Source organism: Loxodonta africana, chromosome 18, assembly GCF_030014295.1.
Source record: "Loxodonta africana isolate mLoxAfr1 chromosome 18, mLoxAfr1.hap2, whole genome shotgun sequence".
Classification (NCBI taxonomy): Eukaryota; Metazoa; Chordata; class Mammalia; order Proboscidea; family Elephantidae; genus Loxodonta; species Loxodonta africana.
Window position 1 is genome coordinate 1931437 of NC_087359.1, and position 21568 is coordinate 1953004.

Here is a 21568-nt window from a genome sequence, read left to right on the forward strand (position 1 = left end):
ATAGGCTGAACATCACACATCACATAGTTCAATCAGAAAGAACCAATAACTACTTACGGAGTCCCACCGAATCTGGTTTGCCATTATCATTCTTACTTGGCTGCACAAGTGGAGCAAATGAAACAGCAAGGATATTTTTACTTTCCCAAGTGTTTTGTCCGGTTCGCATAATTTGTGTTAACTATTTAGAGAGAAAAAAGGAATAGAACAGCTTAATCCTGAAAATGTGATGACCTTTTAGTCACAATTTTGTTTTAAAACAGTAATTGCCAAAGAGAGCTATACAATCACTTATATTTGAAGGCAATCAAATTACTTCCATTAAGATACTTACTATAAAATAATACAAACGGAATTAAATATCTTTTCTGTTCAAGATACATATTCCAATGCAACTGAGATACCCAAGTATGGCCGAGTAACTCTGCGTGTTAGATTTGGGGTCTAATAGCTTCTAGGGTTACCACTCCAATCCATACTTGCCACTGGCTCTCAAAAGGCAAGTCTAAGATAGGTTCAGTTGTTTGGGTAAAGCATTATATTAATAAAATCGTGTTTTGATTACTGTACCAATGAGTCAGCCCAATGCTATTCCATAACGGAAATGAAATATAGATTCTCATTCTAACCTCAAATTGGTATTTCACAAATAAACGCTATCACTCACAAATGGACTAGGAAAGAGTTTGTTACTCAGCAAAGACTCACCACTGGTCTGAGAAAAAAAATATCAGCTCAGTATTTGACTTGTTCAAGTTGAATTAGTATCTTCAACATAAATTATAAAAAGCAGCCAATTATCACATTTTATGTTTGTATGCTGTTGGAAACCCTGGTGGCATAGAGGTTAAGTGCTACAGCTGCTAACCAAGAGGTTGGCAGTTTGAATCCACCAGGCGCTCCTTGGAAACTGTATGGGGCAGTTCTACTCTGTCCTATAGGGTCGCTATGCGTCAGAATCGACTTGACATTAGTGGATTTGGGGTGTTTATGCTGTTGTTAGGTGCCTTTGACGAAACACAGTCCTGCGCCGTCCTCACAATCATTGCTCTTTGAGCCCACTGTTGCAGCCACTACGTCAATCCATACCGTAGAGGATCTTCCTCTTTTTCCCTGACCCACTTACTTTATCAAGCAAGATGTCCTCAAGGGATTGTTTCCTCCTGATAACACGTCCAAAGTACATGAGACAAAGTCTCACCATCGTCAGCCATCGTCACTTCTAAGGATCATTCTGGTTGTGCTTCTCCTAAGACAGATTTGTTTGTTCTTCTTACAGTCCATGGTATATTCAATATTCTTTGCTAACACCACAATTTGAATGTGTCAATTCTTTGGTCTTCCATTTTCATTATCCAGCTTTCACATGCATATGAAATGATTGACAATACCATGGCTTGAGTCAGGCACACCTTAGTCCTCAAAGTGACATTCTTGCTTTTTAACACTTTAAAGAGGTCTTTTGCAGCAGATTTGCCCAATGCAATACGTCATTTTATTTCTTGACTTCTGCTTTCATGGCCACTGATAGTGGATCCAAGTAAAATGAGATCTTTGACTTCAATTTCTTGATTTTATTTATTGATCCAACTGTAAGGATTTTTTTTCCCTTTATGTTGAGGTATTTACTGATCCAATTGTAAGTATTTTTTTTTTCCCTTTATGTGGAGGTGTAATCCTTACTGAAGGCTGTAGTCTTTGATCTTCATTAGTAACTGCTTCCGGTACTTTTCATTTTAGCAAACAGTTGTGTCAGCTGCATATCACAGGTTGTTAAGTCTTCCTCCAATCCTGATGCCGTATTCTTCTTCTTATAGTCCAGCTTTTTTTTTTTTAATTAATTTTTATTAAGCTTCAAGTGAACATTTACCATCCCAATCAGTCTGTCACATGTAGGTTTACATACATCTTACTCCCTTCTCCCACTTGCTCTCCCCCTATTGAGTCAGCCCTTTCAGTCTCTCGTTTCGTGCCAATTTTGCCATCTTCCCTCTCTCTCTATCTTCCCATCCCCCCTCCAGTCAAGAGTTGCCAACACACTCTCCAGTGTCCACCTGATTTAATTAGCTCACTCTTCATCAGCATCTCTCTCCCCGCCACTGACCAGTCCTTTTCATGCCTGATGAGTTGTCTTCGGGGATGGTTCCTGTCCTGTGCCATAAGAAGTTCTGGGGAGCATTGTCTCTGGGATTCCTCTAGTCGCAGTCATACCATTAGGTGTGGTCTTTTAATGAGAATTTGGGGTCTGTATCCCATTGGTCTCCTGCTCCCTCAGGAGTTGTCTGTTGTGCTCCCTGACAGGGCAGACATCGATTGTGGCTGGGCACCAACTAGTTCTTCTGGTCTCAGGATAATGTAGGTCTCTGGTTCATGTGGCCCTTTCTGTCTCTTGGGTTCTTAGTTGTCGTGTGACCTTGGTGTTCTTCCTTTGCCTTTGCTCCAGGTGGGTTGAGACCAATTGATGTATCTTAGATGGCCGCTTGTTGGCATTTAGGACCCCAGGTGCCACAATTCAAAGTGGGATGCAGAATGTTTTCATAATAGAATTATTTTGCCCATTGACTTAGAAGTCCCCTCAAACCAAGTTCCCCAGACGCCAGACCCTGCTCCGCTGACCTTTGAAGCTTTCATTTTATCCCGGAAACCTCTTTGCTTTTAGTCCAGTCCAATTAGGCTGACCTTCCTTGTATTGAGTGTTGTCTTTCCCTTCACCCAAAGCAGTTCTTATCTACAGATTGATCAATAAAAAGCCCTCTCCCTCCCTCCCTCCCTCCCCCTTTTGTAACCACAAAAGTATGTGTTCTTCTCCATTTTTTCTATTTCTCAAGATCTTATAATAGTGGTCTTATACAATATTTGTCCTTTTGCAACTGACTCATTTCGCTCAGCATAATGCCTTCCAGATTCCTCCATGTTATGAAATGTTTCAGAGATTCGTCACTGTTCTTTATCGATGCGTAGTATTCCATTGTGTGAATATACCACAATTTATTTACCCATTCATCCATTGACAGACATCTTGGTTGCTTCCAGCTTTTTGCTATTGTAAACAGAGCTGCAATAAACATGGGTGTGCATATAGCTGTTTGTGTGAAGGCTCTTGTATCTCTAGGGTATATTCCGAGGAGTGGGATTTCTGGGTTGTATGGTAGTTCTATTTCTAACTGTTTAAGATAACGCCAGATGGATTTCCAAAGTTCTTATAGTCCAGCTTCTTGGATTATTTGCTCAGCATGTAGATTAAGTATGGTGAAAGGATACAACCCTGATGCACGCCCTTCCTAATTTTAAAACAGACAGTATCCCCTTATTCCATTCCAATGACTACTTCTTGATCTATCTACAAGTTTCATATGAGCACAACTGAGTGTTCTGGAATTCTCATACTTCTCAATGTTATCCATAATTCATGATCCACACAGCGAATGCCTTTGTGTAGTAAGTAAAACACAAGTAAACATCTTTCTGGTATTCCCTGCTTTCAGCTAAGACCCATCTGACATCAGCAATGATATCTGTCGTTGCACATTCTCTTCTGAATCCGGCTTGAATTTCTGACAGTTCCCTGTCCATTTTTTAATTGTCTTCAGCAGACTTTCGCTAGCATGTGACATTAATGATATTTTTCAATAATTTCTGCATTCTGTTGGATCACCTTTCTTTGGAATGGGCACAGATATGGATCTCTTCCAGTTGGTTGCCAGGTAGCTGTCTTCCAAATTTCTCGGCACAGACAAATTGGCGCTTCCAATGTTTGTTGCAGCATTTCAAAGAGTATTTTGTCAATTCCTGGCGCCTTGTTTTTCAACAATGCCTTCAGTGCAGCTTGGACTTTATCCTTCAGTGCCATCAGTTCTCCATCATATGCTAACTCCGAAATGGCTGAACGCTGACCAATTCTTTGTGGTATAGTGATTCTATATATTTCTTTTTGGTATACTGACTCTGGTATTCCATCTTCTTTCGATGCTTCCTGTGTTGTTCCATATTTTGCCCATAGAATCCTCCAATATTGCAATACGAGGCTTGAATTTTTTCTTCAGTTCTTTCAGCTTGAGAAATGCCAAGCATGTTTTTCGGTTTTGGTTTTCTGACTCCAGGTCTTTGCATATTTTAACACTTCGCCCTGTACTCTCAAGCCTCCCTTTGAAATTTTCTGTTCAGTTCTTTTACTTCATCATTTCTTCCGTTTGTTTCAGCTACTCTGCACTCAAGAGCAAGTTTCAGTGTCTTTTGACATTCTGTGCTTTTAATGACCTTTTTTTCTTTTTATGTATAATGTCTCTGATGTCATCCAAAACTCTTCTGGTCTTTGATTATCAGTGTTCAGTGCAACAAATCTATCCCTGAAAAAAAAAAAAAAAATTTGAGGTGTCCCTAAATTCTGGTGGGATGTATTCAAGATCGTACTTTGACTCTCATGGACTTGTTTTAATTCTCTTCAGCTTCAACTTGAACTTGCATATAAGCAATTGATGGTCTGTTCTACCCAATGATACTGAGCTTCCCCATTGTCTCTTTCCACAGAGGTAGTCGATTCGATTCCTGTGTATTCTATGTGGCAATGTTTGTACAGTAGTAATATATAAAAACCAAAAAACCAAACCCAGTGCCGTCAAGTCAACTGCAACTCATAGCGACCGGACAGGACAGAGTAGGACCGCCCCATAGAGTTTCCAAGGAGCGCCTGGTGGATTCAAACTGCCAACCCCTTGGTTAGCAGCCGTAGCACTTAACCACTATGCCACCAGGGTTTCCATAGTAGTATATAATAAATGTTTAATAAAATACCAATTAGAAGTCATATTTTAAGTGGTTAAAAATATATCTTAAAAGGAAAACAGTCTAAACACTGGAAGAACTTAAGTAACCATATTTTTCCAGGATTTTTTTTTTTAATAAGTATTTTTATATTATGTCTCTATCATAACTGGCAAACGATTTACCACAGAGCACAGCACATGGTAATGCTGAGATTCCCTAAACTACAAATGACAAATTGTGACATTAAAGGACCCATACAATATATAAACCCCAAAACATCATGCAGTCCCCAGTCATTTCAGGTTATCTAACTTACAAACCAAAATGCGTTTCAAACATCACAGATTTAGATTATTAGGATTACTGAAGATTTTATTTCTTTGAAATGCATTTTTATACACATTTGAAGTCATTTGCTTTTAAAAGGTCCACTCATTTTCTGAATAAATTAGTGTTTCATACATTTATTATGCCTAATAATTTCACAATAAAAGATGGCAAGAAAAAAATTAATAATGCTGATAAATGCCTAAACATATTTTCAAGTGAGTCTATACAGTTTTGTTTTTTTTTTTTATTAAATGAAGATGTAAATATTCACTTGTTTTTTTAAATGGAATGAAGCAGTTCAAACCAAACCACACATGAGATTTCTTTTGACGCATTTAAAGAGCTGAAGAATGTTGGAAACTGAGCAACTGTTAGAGATCACAGCATTCCACCCAGTACCTTCTAGGTGGGGAAACCGGAGGAGTAGCTGCTGATCCGAGCCACAAAGGGACAGCTAATCTGTGTCAGAAGCCCAAGTCTCCTCCAATCACATCACAGGGATCTCTTTTGTATCTGCTTTGAGTAAACATTAAGTACGTATTTCAAGTTTTTCTATACAGACAGAAGAGTATTTCTTCTTTGAAACCTACAGTGTACGTTTCACTGACACAGTACTCTCCCAATCTTAAGCAAAAACAAAAAAGGTAAAAATAAAACCCAAGTGACAATTACGGTATTATAACTTCAAAATGATGTGAAAATCCTCATCATTCCTAATTATATGTGGTTCAGGGGTTGTGACAGTAAAAGGATTGAGGGGCTTAGGGAAATAAAACTGAAAAATAACTGCTTTGAAGGCTACTTTTTAATAGTAAATTATTTTAGGAAAATAGAACCCTAAATATCTTTTTTATCAAGCAAAATGTTGATATGTTACTAAATATCTTCTGCAAAGGCTAAGAAGAAAATAATATAAATTTCTAACAGACAACCAGGTGCTGTAAAATTTTCACATGTACGTCCTACGGGTACAAGCAGTGTTATTTGTTTCAACACCGCTAGATTCCAAACTTTCAGTTTCCCTTCCTCTTAACAAAATCTGCTAGTAGTGAAGTGACAAAAGGAATTGTGTGCTCATCAATGTACCTTCTAAAATGATTAGGGCTGTGGGCCCTCAGCCTGGACTCTTTCCTCTCCCACCGTTACCTGCTTCCATCTTGCTGGCCTATAGAGCGTGGACCTTACCCTGAGTGTACTTCCTCAGGGGTCCTTTCTTGAGCCAGGCTAGTTGGGGCTCCTGTGTTATCTGTGCGTGTGTGTTGCGGGGGGAGGGCAGGGGGGTCTATAGTAACAAATAACAATTCACATCCATTAGTGTGATTATATGATGAATGTCAACCTCCTTAACCCAAACTTCAGTGTGCTTTTTAGACCCACCACGTGCCCAACACCTGGCATGGTGCTTAACATTTATTACATGAAACAAAGATATTAAAGAAAAGTAGTAAGAGTTACAGAAAAGTAAAGACTAATGTTTTTGCTTCCTATGCCACCAAGTAAAAGGACAGTGAAAGCTACCTGATCCTCTATAGGCATGACCAGAATGCCTCCAACTTTTAGCAATATTTTCATGTAGTTTTCATGGTCTTTCTGAACTCCAGCTCCACAATAAATTCGATCATACTGATGACTGTCAGAGGCTATCTGGAGGCAATTGCCAACCACAAATGCAGGTTCACAGAACTCAAATCTGCATGGAAAAACAAATGTATTTTACTTAAACAAAAGATTATATCTAAAAAAAAAAAAATTAATACAAGCCAGTTCTTCAAAATAATGAAGTTACCAAAATAAATTAAAAGGATAAAATATCATTATAAAACATGAAGTTTAACGCCAGTCAAATGTACTGTTTTAAAAACATACCAAGTTTTGGCCACACTGAAGCCTCTTTTCTACCTTAAAAAAATAAATATAATGAAAATCCCATTACAACACCAATCTCATGATGCCCCACAAACGATATATGACAATAAAGAGAATTGCAAAGGTAAAACAATTTAAGGAAAACATCACTTTCCACTGTCCTTTCCAAAAAAGGTGAGGGACTAGTGGAAACATGGGGTGTGTAACACCCTTCTGGGTGCTGGACTTTGTTGAGGATAACTTGGCAGAGCTTTATCAAGAGAGGGACCAGTGTACTGATCTACATTCCCTTGCAACCACTAAGATTAGGAACATTTTTCTAATAAATTTTGGCTGAGGAATTTACAGGTTGGGACCGAGACCAGTATGAACAGTGTCTTTACTTACTGCTGCTTTGGCCCCTGTGATGTCTCCTAAGCCACAAGACAAGAGATGTGCTTCAAAGAAAAGTATTTTAGTCAGGCCACTCCTTTCTGGTTACAGTGTTGGTTCATGGTGTATAGTTATGCTTTTACAAACTATCCTATTTAGACTTCTACTTTATTAAGTTCTATTTAGACTTCTACTTTATTAAATTCTATTTAGACTTCTACTTTATAAAATGCTGATAAACAAAACTGAAAGCAACCTCTAACATATAATTAAAACTCCAATGCAATAATAAAACATGTGATATTTTTAAAAATTAATTTGTATATTATCTTTTCACTTTTAAGTTGATTAAAGTTAATATGGTCATACAGCAGAATCAGGCTGTCATCGGACGATGAAATAATTCACATTAAAAGCTCTGGCATGCAGTGAAAAATGACATTTATTTGAATCGCCATCATTTTTACTTTGTAAAATATATCCTATTCTTCAGTAATTAATAGTAGACAATTCACTGAAACACAAACATATTATGAACACTAACTTGGTTCACCAAAATTATGCCCTATCCTCAATTTCCCCTAACCTCGGCGGGGGCATGGGAGGGGACTGGGTTTAGCAGTATACTACGCCCTGTGCTTATATCTCCACACTCTTGAGCTAAGGTGGTCCATGGTCTGTGATTTCTCTTCCTAACCATCTCCTCACTGCTCACATTTTTCAGGTTTCTTCCATGCATATGCTCCCTACTGCACAGGGTACATTCAAACTCCTTGCAGTGCCATGTGGGCTCATTACACTTCTACACCAAGTTGCCCTTCAAGACTCATTCTCCTGGGTTCTTGCCCACAGCACACACCATGCTGTATCCAGAGGAAAGTGGCATTATCACAAACTGTGCTGAAACTTTCTCTGTATGCACTGTTCCCCTGACTGAAATACTTTCCTTTCACTTCTTCCCTTAAATAAATGCCTACTAGCCCAGTGGGTAGCCTTCAAGATACAGTTCAAATATCAGCTTCCCATTGAAGTCTCTCCCAGCTCTGTCACAGGATCTCATTCTTTCTATTTGCAGAGCATACACAAAACTTACCAAGGCTGGGGACCATGCTTTACTTCTCTTTTATGGCACAATCTCTGATTATCTAAAATATGGCCAAAATAAAATGTCCTGGCTTTTAAGCATCAGATACTATGATTTAGTCATTTTTATCAAACTTACAGTGAGTATCCCTTAAAAAGGAAAAGTTAGACTACTATTTTCAATAGTGTCTCTAAAAATCTTCTTATAAAAATTCATTTTAAATAATTTAATTTTATAATAATTTAAGTCATTCTTATAATCTTCAGGATGAACGTGGGCAGTAAATTTAAATAATGAAAGGGTTCTGAACTATCAAACCCCTTCTATCACTATCGATGCCATCAAGTCAATCTTGACTCCCAGCAACCCCACCTGACAGAGCAGAACTGCCCCATCAGGCTTTCTAGGCTGTGATCTTCACAGGAGCAGATCACCAAGTCTTCCTCCCCAGGAGCCACCGGGTGGGACTGAACTGCCACCCTTTCAATTAACAGCTGAACAATTAACCATTGCACAATCAGGGCTCCTTTTATCATTAAGTCTGTTAAATCAGCTCAAAAGTACACTTATAGCTTAAAAGCTTTCTACTAGTTAAAAATACAAGATAGCTTGCAGCACTATTACCTAGGAAAACATCATCACAGAAAAACTTACAAATTTAAACTTACACTTCTTATATCTATGATACTTTATACATTCTCATACCCAGCAAATAAATTAGAAAAAATTTACTGCCTGATTCTAAAATCAACTGTGTGACTCTGGGCAAGTTACCTTATGCCAGTAAGTAGTACAGTTCATTCAATCAAAAAGTATTTACTGGGCACCAGCTGTATGTAAATACTGGGAACACAGTGGGGTGCTCATGGAGCTTACAAAGAAAGCATCAAACAATCCCACTAATTAAAGTGTAATTTACAACTGTGACAGATGTCTAAAGGAAAGGAATACAATCCTGTAAGGCTGAGGATGAAAGGAGGCAGACAGACTTGGCAGGTCAGAGAAGGGTTCCCTGGGGAATAAGCAGCTGTGATCTGAAAGGTGTGACAAGAACAATGCAGAGCTACACTAGACAATATGGCAACTCTAGCCATGTGGATACTGAGTCCGTGAAACGTGACCACTTCAAACTGAGATGTGCTACCAGTATAAAATTCATATGGGGCTTCAAAGACTTGGTAACAACAAAAACAAAAAGAATGTAAAATATCTCAAATTTTTAAAATATTTTTATAAAAAAATATAAGTTTTCTGCTTCAACAGCCACATAAACTGAAAATATTAAACAGCTATCCTATTTATTACAGGTAAATAGAAGCTTCAAATACATTCTCCTTAAAAAACACAATCTTTCCCTTGAAACATCCTCCTGGCTTTCCTGCTATCGCTTAGAATATTTCCTCTGAATTTTAACTGTATCTCCATCACCTATCCCAAATTATGGTTCTCAAGATACATTTACGAAGTCAGTGAACCATATAAGGAAACAAAATGCCTTATCTACCAATTTTGAAGATGAACTCAAATTTGACAAATTAAATATGCTAATCACAAAATCTCAGGGCTGGAAGAAAAACTTGCACAGAAATAGTTACAAAAAAAGCACATGCTTATAGCACTCTATATTAATATGATGGTTAATATTTTACTAAGTTGATTGCTATAATAACTGGGCTTCAAGTTATAGAATACATGATTCTTTTTGCAGCATGCCAAAAAACAAAAACAAAACACAATCCGTTTCCCTTTAATTAAAAGGCACTTTTTTTCTTTTTTGCCTTTCTTAACATTTTAAATAAGCCACCCTTATTCACACATAGTTGAGAAAATATCTTGAATGATTACCCTTCTGATGGGGATCAGAACAAGTACATGTACTTCTACCTACGGAGTGTTACAAAAGATTGTAGAGAAAAATTAGATCTGTAAATTCATAAATAATTTCTACTACTGCAAATGGAACATACATTTCTAATAAGCACATAGTCTTTACACTTCCATTTTACATGTTTAACTCTTCACCAGAATATCTGAATTTGGAAGATTAATTGAATTTAGGAGACAATATTCCACAAGGATTGCATTATTTCTAGATATGAAAGTAGCAAAAATAAATAAAATTGGGGACATAAAATTGGAGAAAGACTATAATATTTTTCAATGTTGGCTCTAAAACATCTAGAACATGGTAGAGAGTTCATATGCCAAACACTTTACAGAAAAAGTTGTAAGAGTACCAATCTCATAGCTATAAAAAAAAGTCTATCCAAGATAGTATCCCATCTGGGAATTATTACACTTTTAACTATGGTTTGGCCTTCTCCATCAATAATACATGAACTCATCACAATTATTTAAAAAATAAAAATTCACAAATTGCATAGTCTGGCTATACATATATATATACACACACATATATATATGAATTATGGATTAACTTTTAATAAAGTGCTTATAGAGGCACATAGTTGTATTTCTGATGAGGAACATAGTTGAAAATCTTACACATTTTGTATCTGATACTAAAATTGTCATATTTTTATAACAGTTTTGATGTATATAAATTCATACCAATCAGGATACAGAATGATCAAAATCCCACTGCTTATATTTTTTTCAAAAAGTCTATGATTATAATTTTTGTGGTAAATATTTAAGGATGTGCTCATTTATATGTATGAATAACTGAATGACTGATACTACACAGAGATGGTGGTACCATGTTATCAAGTGGAGTAAATTACTACTATTCTTAATTCCTCCAAGGTAGAGAAGTAAATAAAGAAAACACCTTTTTCGTTAGGTTATGACTATCTGTACCTAAGTTTCCACAAACCTCTATGGGCAAAGAACATATTTTAAACCACAAATGCAATTTCTGTGCAATATGGAAGACTGGAACAATAAACTAACCAAAAGTTCTCAGTTTACTACAAAGTAGTACTACACTATTTACAGATTTATGCATATAAGTCAGATTAAATATAGTGAAAGAAAATCTGAGTTCCACCTGTTCACATCAACCACCCACTAAATGAAATCCAAGCAGAAAAACTGGCAAGAAGTCTACCAAAAAGATATTTCATATGTGGTTTTAATCATACTTGTGAAAGTTTGATTCATGTTTCCTTTCCTTAGTTTTTATACTTGATTTAGGAGAGTGCATTAAAATTTTATGTCTCTAAGTAAAATGAAAAGTAGCAATCATTCTTATTCTTTGAAGAAAATTTCCAAAACTTCCCAGATAGAAATAACTCACCCTCCTAAATTACAATATTAACTATATACAGAAAAAAAAGAGATTACAAAGTCATTTTAGGTTTATAATCATCTACTGAATTAAGACTGAAAATCTAATAACTGATTTTTAGACTTCCTCTTATGTACAGAGGAAAAACAGTTGACATACTTTTACTAAAACGTACACCAGAAATCATTTATGGAAAAATATAACACACACACACACACACACACACACACATATATATGTATGTATCTTGGTTTAGAACCATGAACATTTGCCGGACATAACACCAGGATTCTAATCACTTACCTTAACAGTGGATTTCTTTAAAGGTGCATGTTGAAGTATCTTCATCTTGAGATGGACAGATGCCTTCGTTCACAGCAGGGACCTTGCCAACTTGCCCATATAATTCTTTTGATAAGCTGCTAGGAGATCAGGGTGACCTAGCCTTGCCCTGCAGCTTCCCTCTTAGACGGATAGTCTAGGTCTAGGAGCTGACTGAGAGTAGAAAAAACAACATTCCCCTTCAATACACTGTGGAAGTGGGGGCTGATAATTTGTAAACCTAGTTTATCATGTGCCACGGGATGCTGTCATTGAAATTTTGGACAATTATTCCAATGGAATAAAGGAATTTCAAGGACATGGGAAAGAATCCCACCTGGTTCTCATACCTCATCCAAAACAAGCTGCCAAATCAATCACAGAAACTTCTTTTTCTTAAAACATTTTGTCATAACACACATTGCAAGTTTTAAGAGCTATGAACTTTGTTAAAGCAAGACAAAAACTTTAGAGCTTTCCTTTGTGAAAAGAATCAAGAGAAATGACTTGGAGATCTCTTAACTGCCAAATGTACTTATACCATTCAAACTCTTATAACTAATAATTAAGGTATTGAATTAAAACAGTAAAAAAAAGACTTTACCTTTTCAAGTGTTTTCCCTTCCAACTGCAACCAAACTCATCTAAAAATAAGTCAAACGCTATTCAAAGCATAGTGTTAAGAGTAAACACATTGGTTTTTCACTGAATGAAGCTTTAGAAGAAATCCTTAGGAACTTCCCCCCAAAATCTCTAAACATTTTCATAGGAAATGTCAGAGAAAGTCATATAAAAGAAGTGAGCCTTCATGTACTTCAACAATAATTTCTTCTCCTAAAAATGTACCTGAAACCATCAAACTTTTCCCCACAGCTACTTCTGAAGATTTGTCCCAACATTTGAATATTTGTGAAGAGTAAAAATGCATTTACAACCTGTGAAAATCATTATAAAACTACCATCTGAACATTATTACTATACCATAATGTTTGAATATCTGACAAATATTTTTCAATAATCTTCAATATATAATGAATTATATACAGCAAAACGATACATGCGAAACAATTCTGCCATAATTCTCTTAAAGTTGAAGCAGGGCTACTCTAGTTATAAAGCTGACATTTAATTTTTCCAATGAAAAAGAATCACATGTGGAAAATGAAACAATATATTTTTTTTTTACTTAGGAAACTAGACATTGCCATAAATCAATAAAATCTTCTAAAGTACAACAATCTATTTTAACTCTGAATTTAAAATTAGAGGAATGCATTGCCTCTCCCACCCAACAATAATTCACGTCAGATAAGTCTCATTAAAGAAAAGGGTAGGAGCTCTCTTCAAATAAAAATGCTGTAGTGCACTTAACCACTTTAACAGCATTCCTTAACTTTAACCTGAAGGAAATAAATTATAAAAACCAAAGTGCTGCTTCAACTTTCGTATCTGGAGCTGAGGTGCGAGGCTGAAATTCACTGGTAGCAGCTTACTTACATGGGAAGAAATGCTAGAATAAATCAATGTGTATATCGACATAGCCAAACTAGCTAGACCCAAGTAAAAAGACTGGCCAGCTAAGGTTCTCATCTGTCTCTCTAACCCTTCCCTGGGGAATGTGGACACCAGTATCACCTCTAGAACCATGGATAAAGCACATAGAATGGTGCACGGCACTTACCGAAGAGGTAATACGTATTAGGAGCTATTATTTTTTAGCTTCTCATTGATGTTTTCCTCACTTACATCACGACCCATCTATATGACAAGCTATACAGAAACTATACAGAAACAGTGGCACTCCATTCATGTATAAAGAAAATCCCCAATAAATCAGACTACACAGCCCTTGTTAGGCTACTGATACTAGAGCATTTCCAAAATCACCGCTAAATCTAGGCATGCCTTTCTCGGACATGACACACTCCACAGCATGCATTCTACAGGGGCAAGTCAACTACTTGCATGTATACATATTAAATACATACATAAATACAACTATAAATAAATGCTACACTAATAACTGACTCATTTCCAGGGTATTTACAGGTAAAAGGTTTATAATACAGGCTCATTTAATTGACACCCTCTTCCAATCATACCTTCAGAGATTATTTTGCTTACTGCACATGTACAAATACTGATGCATATAGTTTGACCCTTCCGATCTCCTGTCTGGATCAGAGTGGCCTAAAATGAAGATATTTTGGAGAGTTTTTGTGAAGAGTAGAACAGAGGTCAGCAAACTACGGCCCATGGGCCAAGTCCAGCTCACCACCTGCTTTTGTAAATGAAGTTTTACTGGAACACACCACGCCTATTCATCAACATATCATCTATCGCAATCCGGCCCTTTATGGAAAAAGTTTGACAGTGTTTTAGAGGACTCATGAAATCAGATAACAGTTTTAAAAGGCAATTTCAGTAATTTTGGAAATACCATAGATACCAAAGCAATAAAGCAAACATGAGGGCGCCCCCTTCCCTCCCATCTCCAAATGCAGTAAATTCAGTGTAAACTCTCCAAATTATGTGGGGTAGTTTTTAGTTAAGAGCTGTGGCTGCTAACCAAAAGGTCAGCAGCTGGAATCCATCAGGCACTCCTTGGAAACCCTATGGGGCAGTTCTACTCTGTCCTACAGGGTCGCTTATGAGTTGGAATCGACTCATCAGCAATGGGTTTGGTTGGTATAGGACTACAACATAGAAAGTTTAAATGTCTGTACACTATAATAAGGACACTTCCTATCTAAAAAAATACTAATTTCAAGACTCAGGACCCATGTTTTATACACATACAAAACCACACATTTGTGTTTTTTTTTAAAGGTATCTTACATTATATATTCAGATATTAATTATTTTATTGGTTTTTCCCACCTCCTGTCTTATTTGGGGGAGCCCTGGTGGCACAGTGGTTAAGAGCTATAACTGCTAACCAAAAGGCTGGCAGTTCAAATTCACTAGCCGCTCCTTGGAAACCCTATGGGACAGTTTTACTCTGTCCTACAGGGTCACTGTGAGTTGGAATCAAGTTGATGGCAATAGGGTTTGTTTGTTTGTTTGTTTGTTTTACTTGGGAGTTCACTATGATCTTTGATACGTATACATAAGAAAACTTGAAATATGCAGTTCAAATCCTAAATGACATGACAATACTTTTGAAAAAGGGCCTGATAGAGCAAAGATTCAAACCAATAGGATAAATAAGATTTGAGAAGTATCTATTAGGTTTTAACTATCTATTCTTTCCATGTTATACACAATCAAAGATAACCTGGTGTCAAGGAATACATAAACAGCAATTAATTTTCCTTAGTAATATTTTGTTAATTAAAATATGTATTTTAATGGTCATACACAACTAAATATAATGAAATGGCTGGCAAGTGGGATTTAAAAATCACTTTGCCTGCCATTTCACAGTTTTTCTCTTAATTCAGTTTTAGAAAATTGAATAAGTAGAAATATAAGCATCAAGAAAAAACTGCAAAGCATCAAGAAAAATCGCAAAGAAATCATGAAAACCCAAGTTGGCTAGGAAGAAAAACACTGTATTTTTATAATTTCTGCCATAAAATCAAATGATACAAAAAGACCAAAAAAGAACCATCACATGTGCCATCAACTTTGATTACTAAACTTTCAAGTACTCACTACTTTATGCTAAGAAAAAAAACCATTTCTCCAGTACCTAATACTCTTGTGTGCAAGCTATTTTATAATCTGAAATATATTAACATATTTCTGGACATTACTTAAAAACTAAAGTAGATGATAAAATTTCTAAAACTAATTTTTTCAGACTACTTTATTAACATAAGAATCTGTCTCAAAAATAAGTTACAAACTTTCAGAAACAACTATACTATAAAGTCTGATTACTGCAGGATGATTAAAATAACAAGACCATTAAAAATTGTGTTTAGATCAGTCATACCACTATATTTTATGATTCATCATTTCATGAATAACAAACCTGCATAAAACATTAACAACAAAAGAAAACTTAAGAAATACAAGTGAAGAAACTTCAATCATTTTACAATTAAATGAAAATACAGTCTTCAAACTGATCTGTTTTATGAATTGTTTAATATTTATATTATATAAGCACAGAAATGCTTTAAATAATGACATATATATACTTCAGTGATTCAAGATGCTTCCTTGACTCTGTGCTGCCCAAGTTAATGACTCAAGCTGCATTTTGTGTGTTTTCAAGGAATTATAACATGAAATGTGTTCATACCTAACATACAATAGATCTTACAACAGACCCTAAACATTTGCTTTTACTAATATTACTTTCACATTTTCTAAATTCAAATGTATTCAAAAGATCCCTATGTGTACCTTAAGCTTCAACATCAAAACAAATACTTAAAACAAGAGGAATTCACAAATTCAATAAAATTCTATTGTTCTAGTAAACTATATAATATCCATGTCCAGATCTTAACCACTCGCCATACTACGAATCACAAGACAGAAACAATAGACACGAAAGGATGTAAAAACTGAATCTCAAATTTCTTATTATTAATTTGGGCTAAAAACTATTTTATCTGTAACAAACACATTACTCTTGGAAACAGAATATGAACCAACACGGTAAGCACTTGAAAAATGTTTCAAAATGTGAGTTGTATGTTTTTCTAAAGAAAAGTATAAATAAGACAATGGTAGGTGTTCAGCAATTGATGCAGAAAATTCAAGTGGCTTGCTCAAATCCACAGAGTTAATTATAGAAAATATAAAACATAAGCATTTCCCCACTCACCTAGCCTGCCTGCCTGTGGTCCTTCATAAACCAATTACAATACCACCTAGGTAGACAGGAGACCTTGCCTCTCCCCTACAGTTCTGGGGACTTGGCTGCCTTCTTTCTTCCCAGCAGCACACTGGTACTCTGTTCTTCAACCATTCAAGTGTCAGTTTGCAAGAGGACAGATACAAACTGGTAATGGCAAAGAGAATGAAAGAAAAGGGGGAGAGGATAGAAAGAAAGGGAGAAGACAGGAAAATATGTGTCCGCAGACATTAACAGGGTTTTCTTAGCTTCTCTATCTTGGTTCTATCCCCAACTCTAACCTCTCCAGAGGAAACCCTCAGCTCTTAATTCCAACTGCCCCCAGGGTTTCATCTTGAGGGTCCATGGCCAGGGCCTGAAAAAGATTGAAGGCCTAGTCCCAGCCAGCCAAACTGGAAGACTAAATGTTATTTTGCACTAAAACTTCGTTAAATAAAGTGACTACGTTCTAAATCTGTGACTCCTAACCCTGCTAAGGCTTTCTCCCTTTGAAAATACGACAGTTATACAGAAAAATGAGAGCTGTAATCCTCCAAATTTTACGTAACTTCGCAGGGTCCATGGACTTTGGCAAAAAAGCCCTTGCCCACAGGATTATCAATACTGAATTTTAGCAGCCTTATACACTAAAAAGATTTTCCCTGCCAGCCCAAAAACCAAGCCCTGTGTAGCATTTTTTCTAAGGGAAAGTAGATTCTGATTTTAAAGGAATGGCTTTATAAACAGTTATCAAACACAATCCTATCACAAAACATATCAATGTATTTCTATGTTAATTTTATTAGATTACATTACAAAGTAGTTTAATGTTTTTTAAAAAGTCCTTTTCATGCTAACAGGTATCACCCTTATATTACAAATAACGGGGCAAAGCTACTAAATTACTACCCCAAAAGTATAAAACCAGTTCCAGAAAAGTATTCTAATCACAAGAAATCTTTGTCAGTCATATCTCCAAAAAAAAAAAAAAACCTTGTAGGATGTTTAATGGGCCATACTTTACTAATAGTAACATAAAATTATAAAGGTTATTTTACTGATAACTTACTGCATAGATTTACATATAATAAAAATTATAGTATAGAATCATTTACCTAACCTTTTTTCTTTCATTTTTATAGCACACTGATTTTCGCTGTGTTCAGATTAGCAATTCAGGGTCAAAATAAACTAACAGTGTTGAGAAACAGGTGTTAACACATATCATCAGTCAAGTGCTTTCAGCCAAACTACAGACGTGAATACTTACTTATCAAAGCTATCACTATTTTTGATGAAGCTCTCCAGCTTTTCCTTGGCATATTCCACCACATCTGAATGAAGCTCAATCCCATGATTTATTCCAAAAGGACCTGCAATCGTAGTAGCAGCATTTTTATAAAACATTAATAACGTGCCCTTCCAGAGCTCTTTCAATTTCTGCTCATTTCATCTACCACACGACCGTTTATGGAGGGTTTGAAATATGCTAATACCTAGCTGAAGTTGAATGAAAATTTTACCATTCACATTGCTTTTAAAATAGAAAAGTTCCACCGAGTACTACCGTGCAGAACGTTGACACCTGGATAGTTCTCTCCAGGGAGTAGCTATCAGGCAGGACTCCACCGCCAAGGAAACAATAATCACACTTCTGTGTGAATTTTAAGTTCTTTACCAATATATTCTCGCTTATCATTAGCTAAAAATTTAGTAATTCTCAAGTGCCTGAAAGCATGGACTTATATAGGTTACATAAAGGTTACACTCCGCTCTCCCAATAAATGGTAAATTTGTCTAGCACCAAGACGACACTGTCTTTTGGAAGCTCCCCATGTCTAGCAGCCTGCCAGGCTGACTGTACTCTGTGTTCCAGTTAATTTCCCATTTCTAAAGTGGCATTTCTTCTTGCACATGGTCCAGGATCAGGAAGAGCTTCCTCTGCCCCAGGAGATGACCTTGGGACAGCTGCTCTCCCCACCGCTGCCCCAGCTCACAGACCATTTCCCAAGGCTACTTAGTGCACCCTACTGCCAGCCACGCGCCCCGTGTGAAACACACTATCTCATCTAGTTGCGCCAGTTCCTTCTGAACTTCTGAAATGTGGCCAATCAGGTTTTCCTCACTTGTTATTTTTTTTGCTACACTTTTGTTTTACTGCAACACTGATCTCTTAAGAAAACGAGTATTTTTTGTATCTTTAGGGACTAACTGGATCTGGCCCCTACTGAATGTCATTAAATATACAATGTACATTGTTGTTTCTACTGGATTCTAACTATACATTTTGAAATAACAAAAAATCACATATTTATAAATGAACATGTTTGAATGTTCAAACAGCACATAAAAAAATGTTTTGTGATCTAGGGTGTAACTCAAATTATAAAAACTAAATCAAAATGATCTGATACTGCCTTCAAGCCAAAGTCGGCTACAAAAACCAAACCACACCCACTGCTGTTGACTCCTAGCGACTCTATAGGACAAAGTAGAACTGCCCCACACGGTTCCCAGGGAGCAGGGGTGGATTCAAACTGCCGACCTTCTGGTTTGCAGCCAAACTCTTAACCACTATGCCACCAGGGCTCCAAATTCAGCTAAAGACAATGCTTCATTCTGCCATACTTGTGCCATTTTATTCTATTTGACTGGTATTCCCTCAAAAAAACTGTCTTGATTCTCCCTGAAAAATGTATTCAGGGAGGAAAAGTAAATAAAAAGGTTCTGGTTTCATCAAACTAAAGCAGGCACAATCGATTTCCTTTGTAATGTTTTTATACTTTCTAAAAATAAATTGGTCTGATTGATGTAATCCTCAAAGTGTTCTGCTTCTCATTTCCTTGCTCTTGCACAGTTAACCTGCACCTGAATACTGGGACCTCTGCCCAGTATCACTTACGGACTCTAGTAATTATTATTAGTATAGATAAACTGAGTACAAATAAAACATTTTTTTTTTAAAAAGTAAATGAAAGTTGAAAAAAATTAGAGAAGCATGCAGAATGACGTCAGTTTTTAATTTAGTGTTGAATCTGAATATTTTGAGAACTTGGATTCCCATAGAGGTCAACATATAGAATGTTAGGAAAAACTGGATTAAGTTTTCCTCATTTAAAAAATTCAAATTAGACTACAGCTACTTAACGTTCTGTACAAAATGAAAAAACTGTTCTATGAGTCTAATTTCTCTTTAACCCTTTTAAGACATCGTACTGAATGTAAAACAGATCTTTATATTTTCATTATCCATTAAGAACCTAGCTGAAGTAATCAAACATTTTTAAGAGAAAAGAAAACTAGGGCTACACAGAGATCAGTAACTAGGGTCACTGTTACTAGCATTCTAAGTTTCCTGTAAGACCAAATGCACAGGCACAATAATAAAGTTCTTAAGAGGTGGAAAACAGACTTTTATTCAACACTTCAAGGTGCCTTATTCACTGAGGGAGTCTGGATTTCAGAGTTCTAGATCCAAAGGGACTAGGTAGGCTGTGCTTCAGGTAAAGACACCACTAGCCTCTTTTTCCTTTACTTGCTTCCTGTTTATTGTCTAAAAGCAATGCGGCAACTTTTAAAATTAAGGTTGGAAGTTTGTTAAAATTTCATGTTTTTCACATAACAACATCAGTTTGACATGATTATGAAAGATACAAAATACAGTTTCATTAAACATACATAGGATTTGTTTGATGAGATACCATTTATGGTTTTTTTAAATAGATGGAATCATTAAAGTTTAATTTAAACACGAATACATATCTTTATCATTACTTAGAAATGTGAATATTACAGTAATGAATATAATGAAAATTAAAGAGAAATGCATTAATAAAAGGTGTCATCAGTATCTCATTTATTTAGAATGTTATATACTAGAACACATCAAGTGTATGATAAAAATGGAGTGCAATGATAATTTTTACAACTCATATTTGATATCTGTATTAAAGAGAATTAACAGGAAAATAAAGCACAGAAAACTGAACAGACAGACACTGCTGCTTCTGTGGAAGGAGACTCAAGAGTTCTGCGATGGGGAGGAGGCATTTTCACCAGTAAACCCGTTGGTCTAATGTGTGTTTCAACCATAAGCATGTATAATAACTTTTTCAATCAAAAAATACTTGACTAGAGAGAGGAAAAATAATAAAAGTATAGAATTTTCAAATAAATGTATCACTAATATGAAATAGAAAGGTACAAGTCATCAGTGGAAAAAAATGAAACAGTATTTGAAGATGTTAACAGGCCAGATGAAGCATAAACTTGACTTTTTAAGCAATGGATTCTAATGTTATTTTGTATTTACCATGTAAATGAAGAGATTTTTCTATAAAATACTTCAGGCTTAATCTTTACAATACATATTTAAAAAACAAAGAAAAAGTATTAACAGTTGATCACTATCTTTAATACCTAAATATTAAAGAAGAAATAGAAACATACATAAAAGTCAAAGTTTATTAAAATAGTTACTAGAAAAAATCTAGGCATACTATGCAATACTAGAAATGATTTTTAAGGCAGGCAAAAGCCCCTTTATTTAGAGTAATAACAAATATAATGAACTTCCAATAAAATAAAATCTTTGGTAGTAATCAGATCTATAATCTAGGTCATTTATTACCCACCAGTTAGTCAACAATCGAACTTACAAAGGCCAGTAATTACTAAGTTTAGGTATCAAGTGTGCATGCCACAGCTCTATTATTACCATTGATGTTGACCCCATGTGACACCAGCACTTAAGCCCCACTCCTTGCTCTGAAGTCCCCTGAGGAGGCTC

The 21568-nt window shown here is 35.9% G+C and overlaps 1 protein-coding gene across 7 annotated transcripts in view; it reads right to left on the reverse strand.

Moving 5' to 3' along the window:
• PCMTD1 (protein-L-isoaspartate (D-aspartate) O-methyltransferase domain containing 1) overlaps positions 1 to 21568 on the reverse strand; it is a 118900-nt gene that overhangs the window by 12275 nt on the left and 85057 nt on the right. For 6 of the 7 annotated variants that reach the window (XM_064270408.1, XM_064270409.1, XM_064270410.1 and 3 more), the window contains 3 exons: positions 18050 to 18152; positions 6613 to 6784; positions 58 to 181 (listed from right to left, as the gene is read on the reverse strand). In XM_064270408.1, coding sequence (XP_064126478.1) covers positions 58 to 181; positions 6613 to 6784; positions 18050 to 18152 — 399 coding nt within the window. Of the gene's footprint in view, positions 1 to 57; positions 182 to 6612; positions 6785 to 11969; positions 12162 to 18049; positions 18153 to 21568 lie in introns of those variants that run through there. The other variant, XM_023538875.2, reaches the window with a different exon arrangement.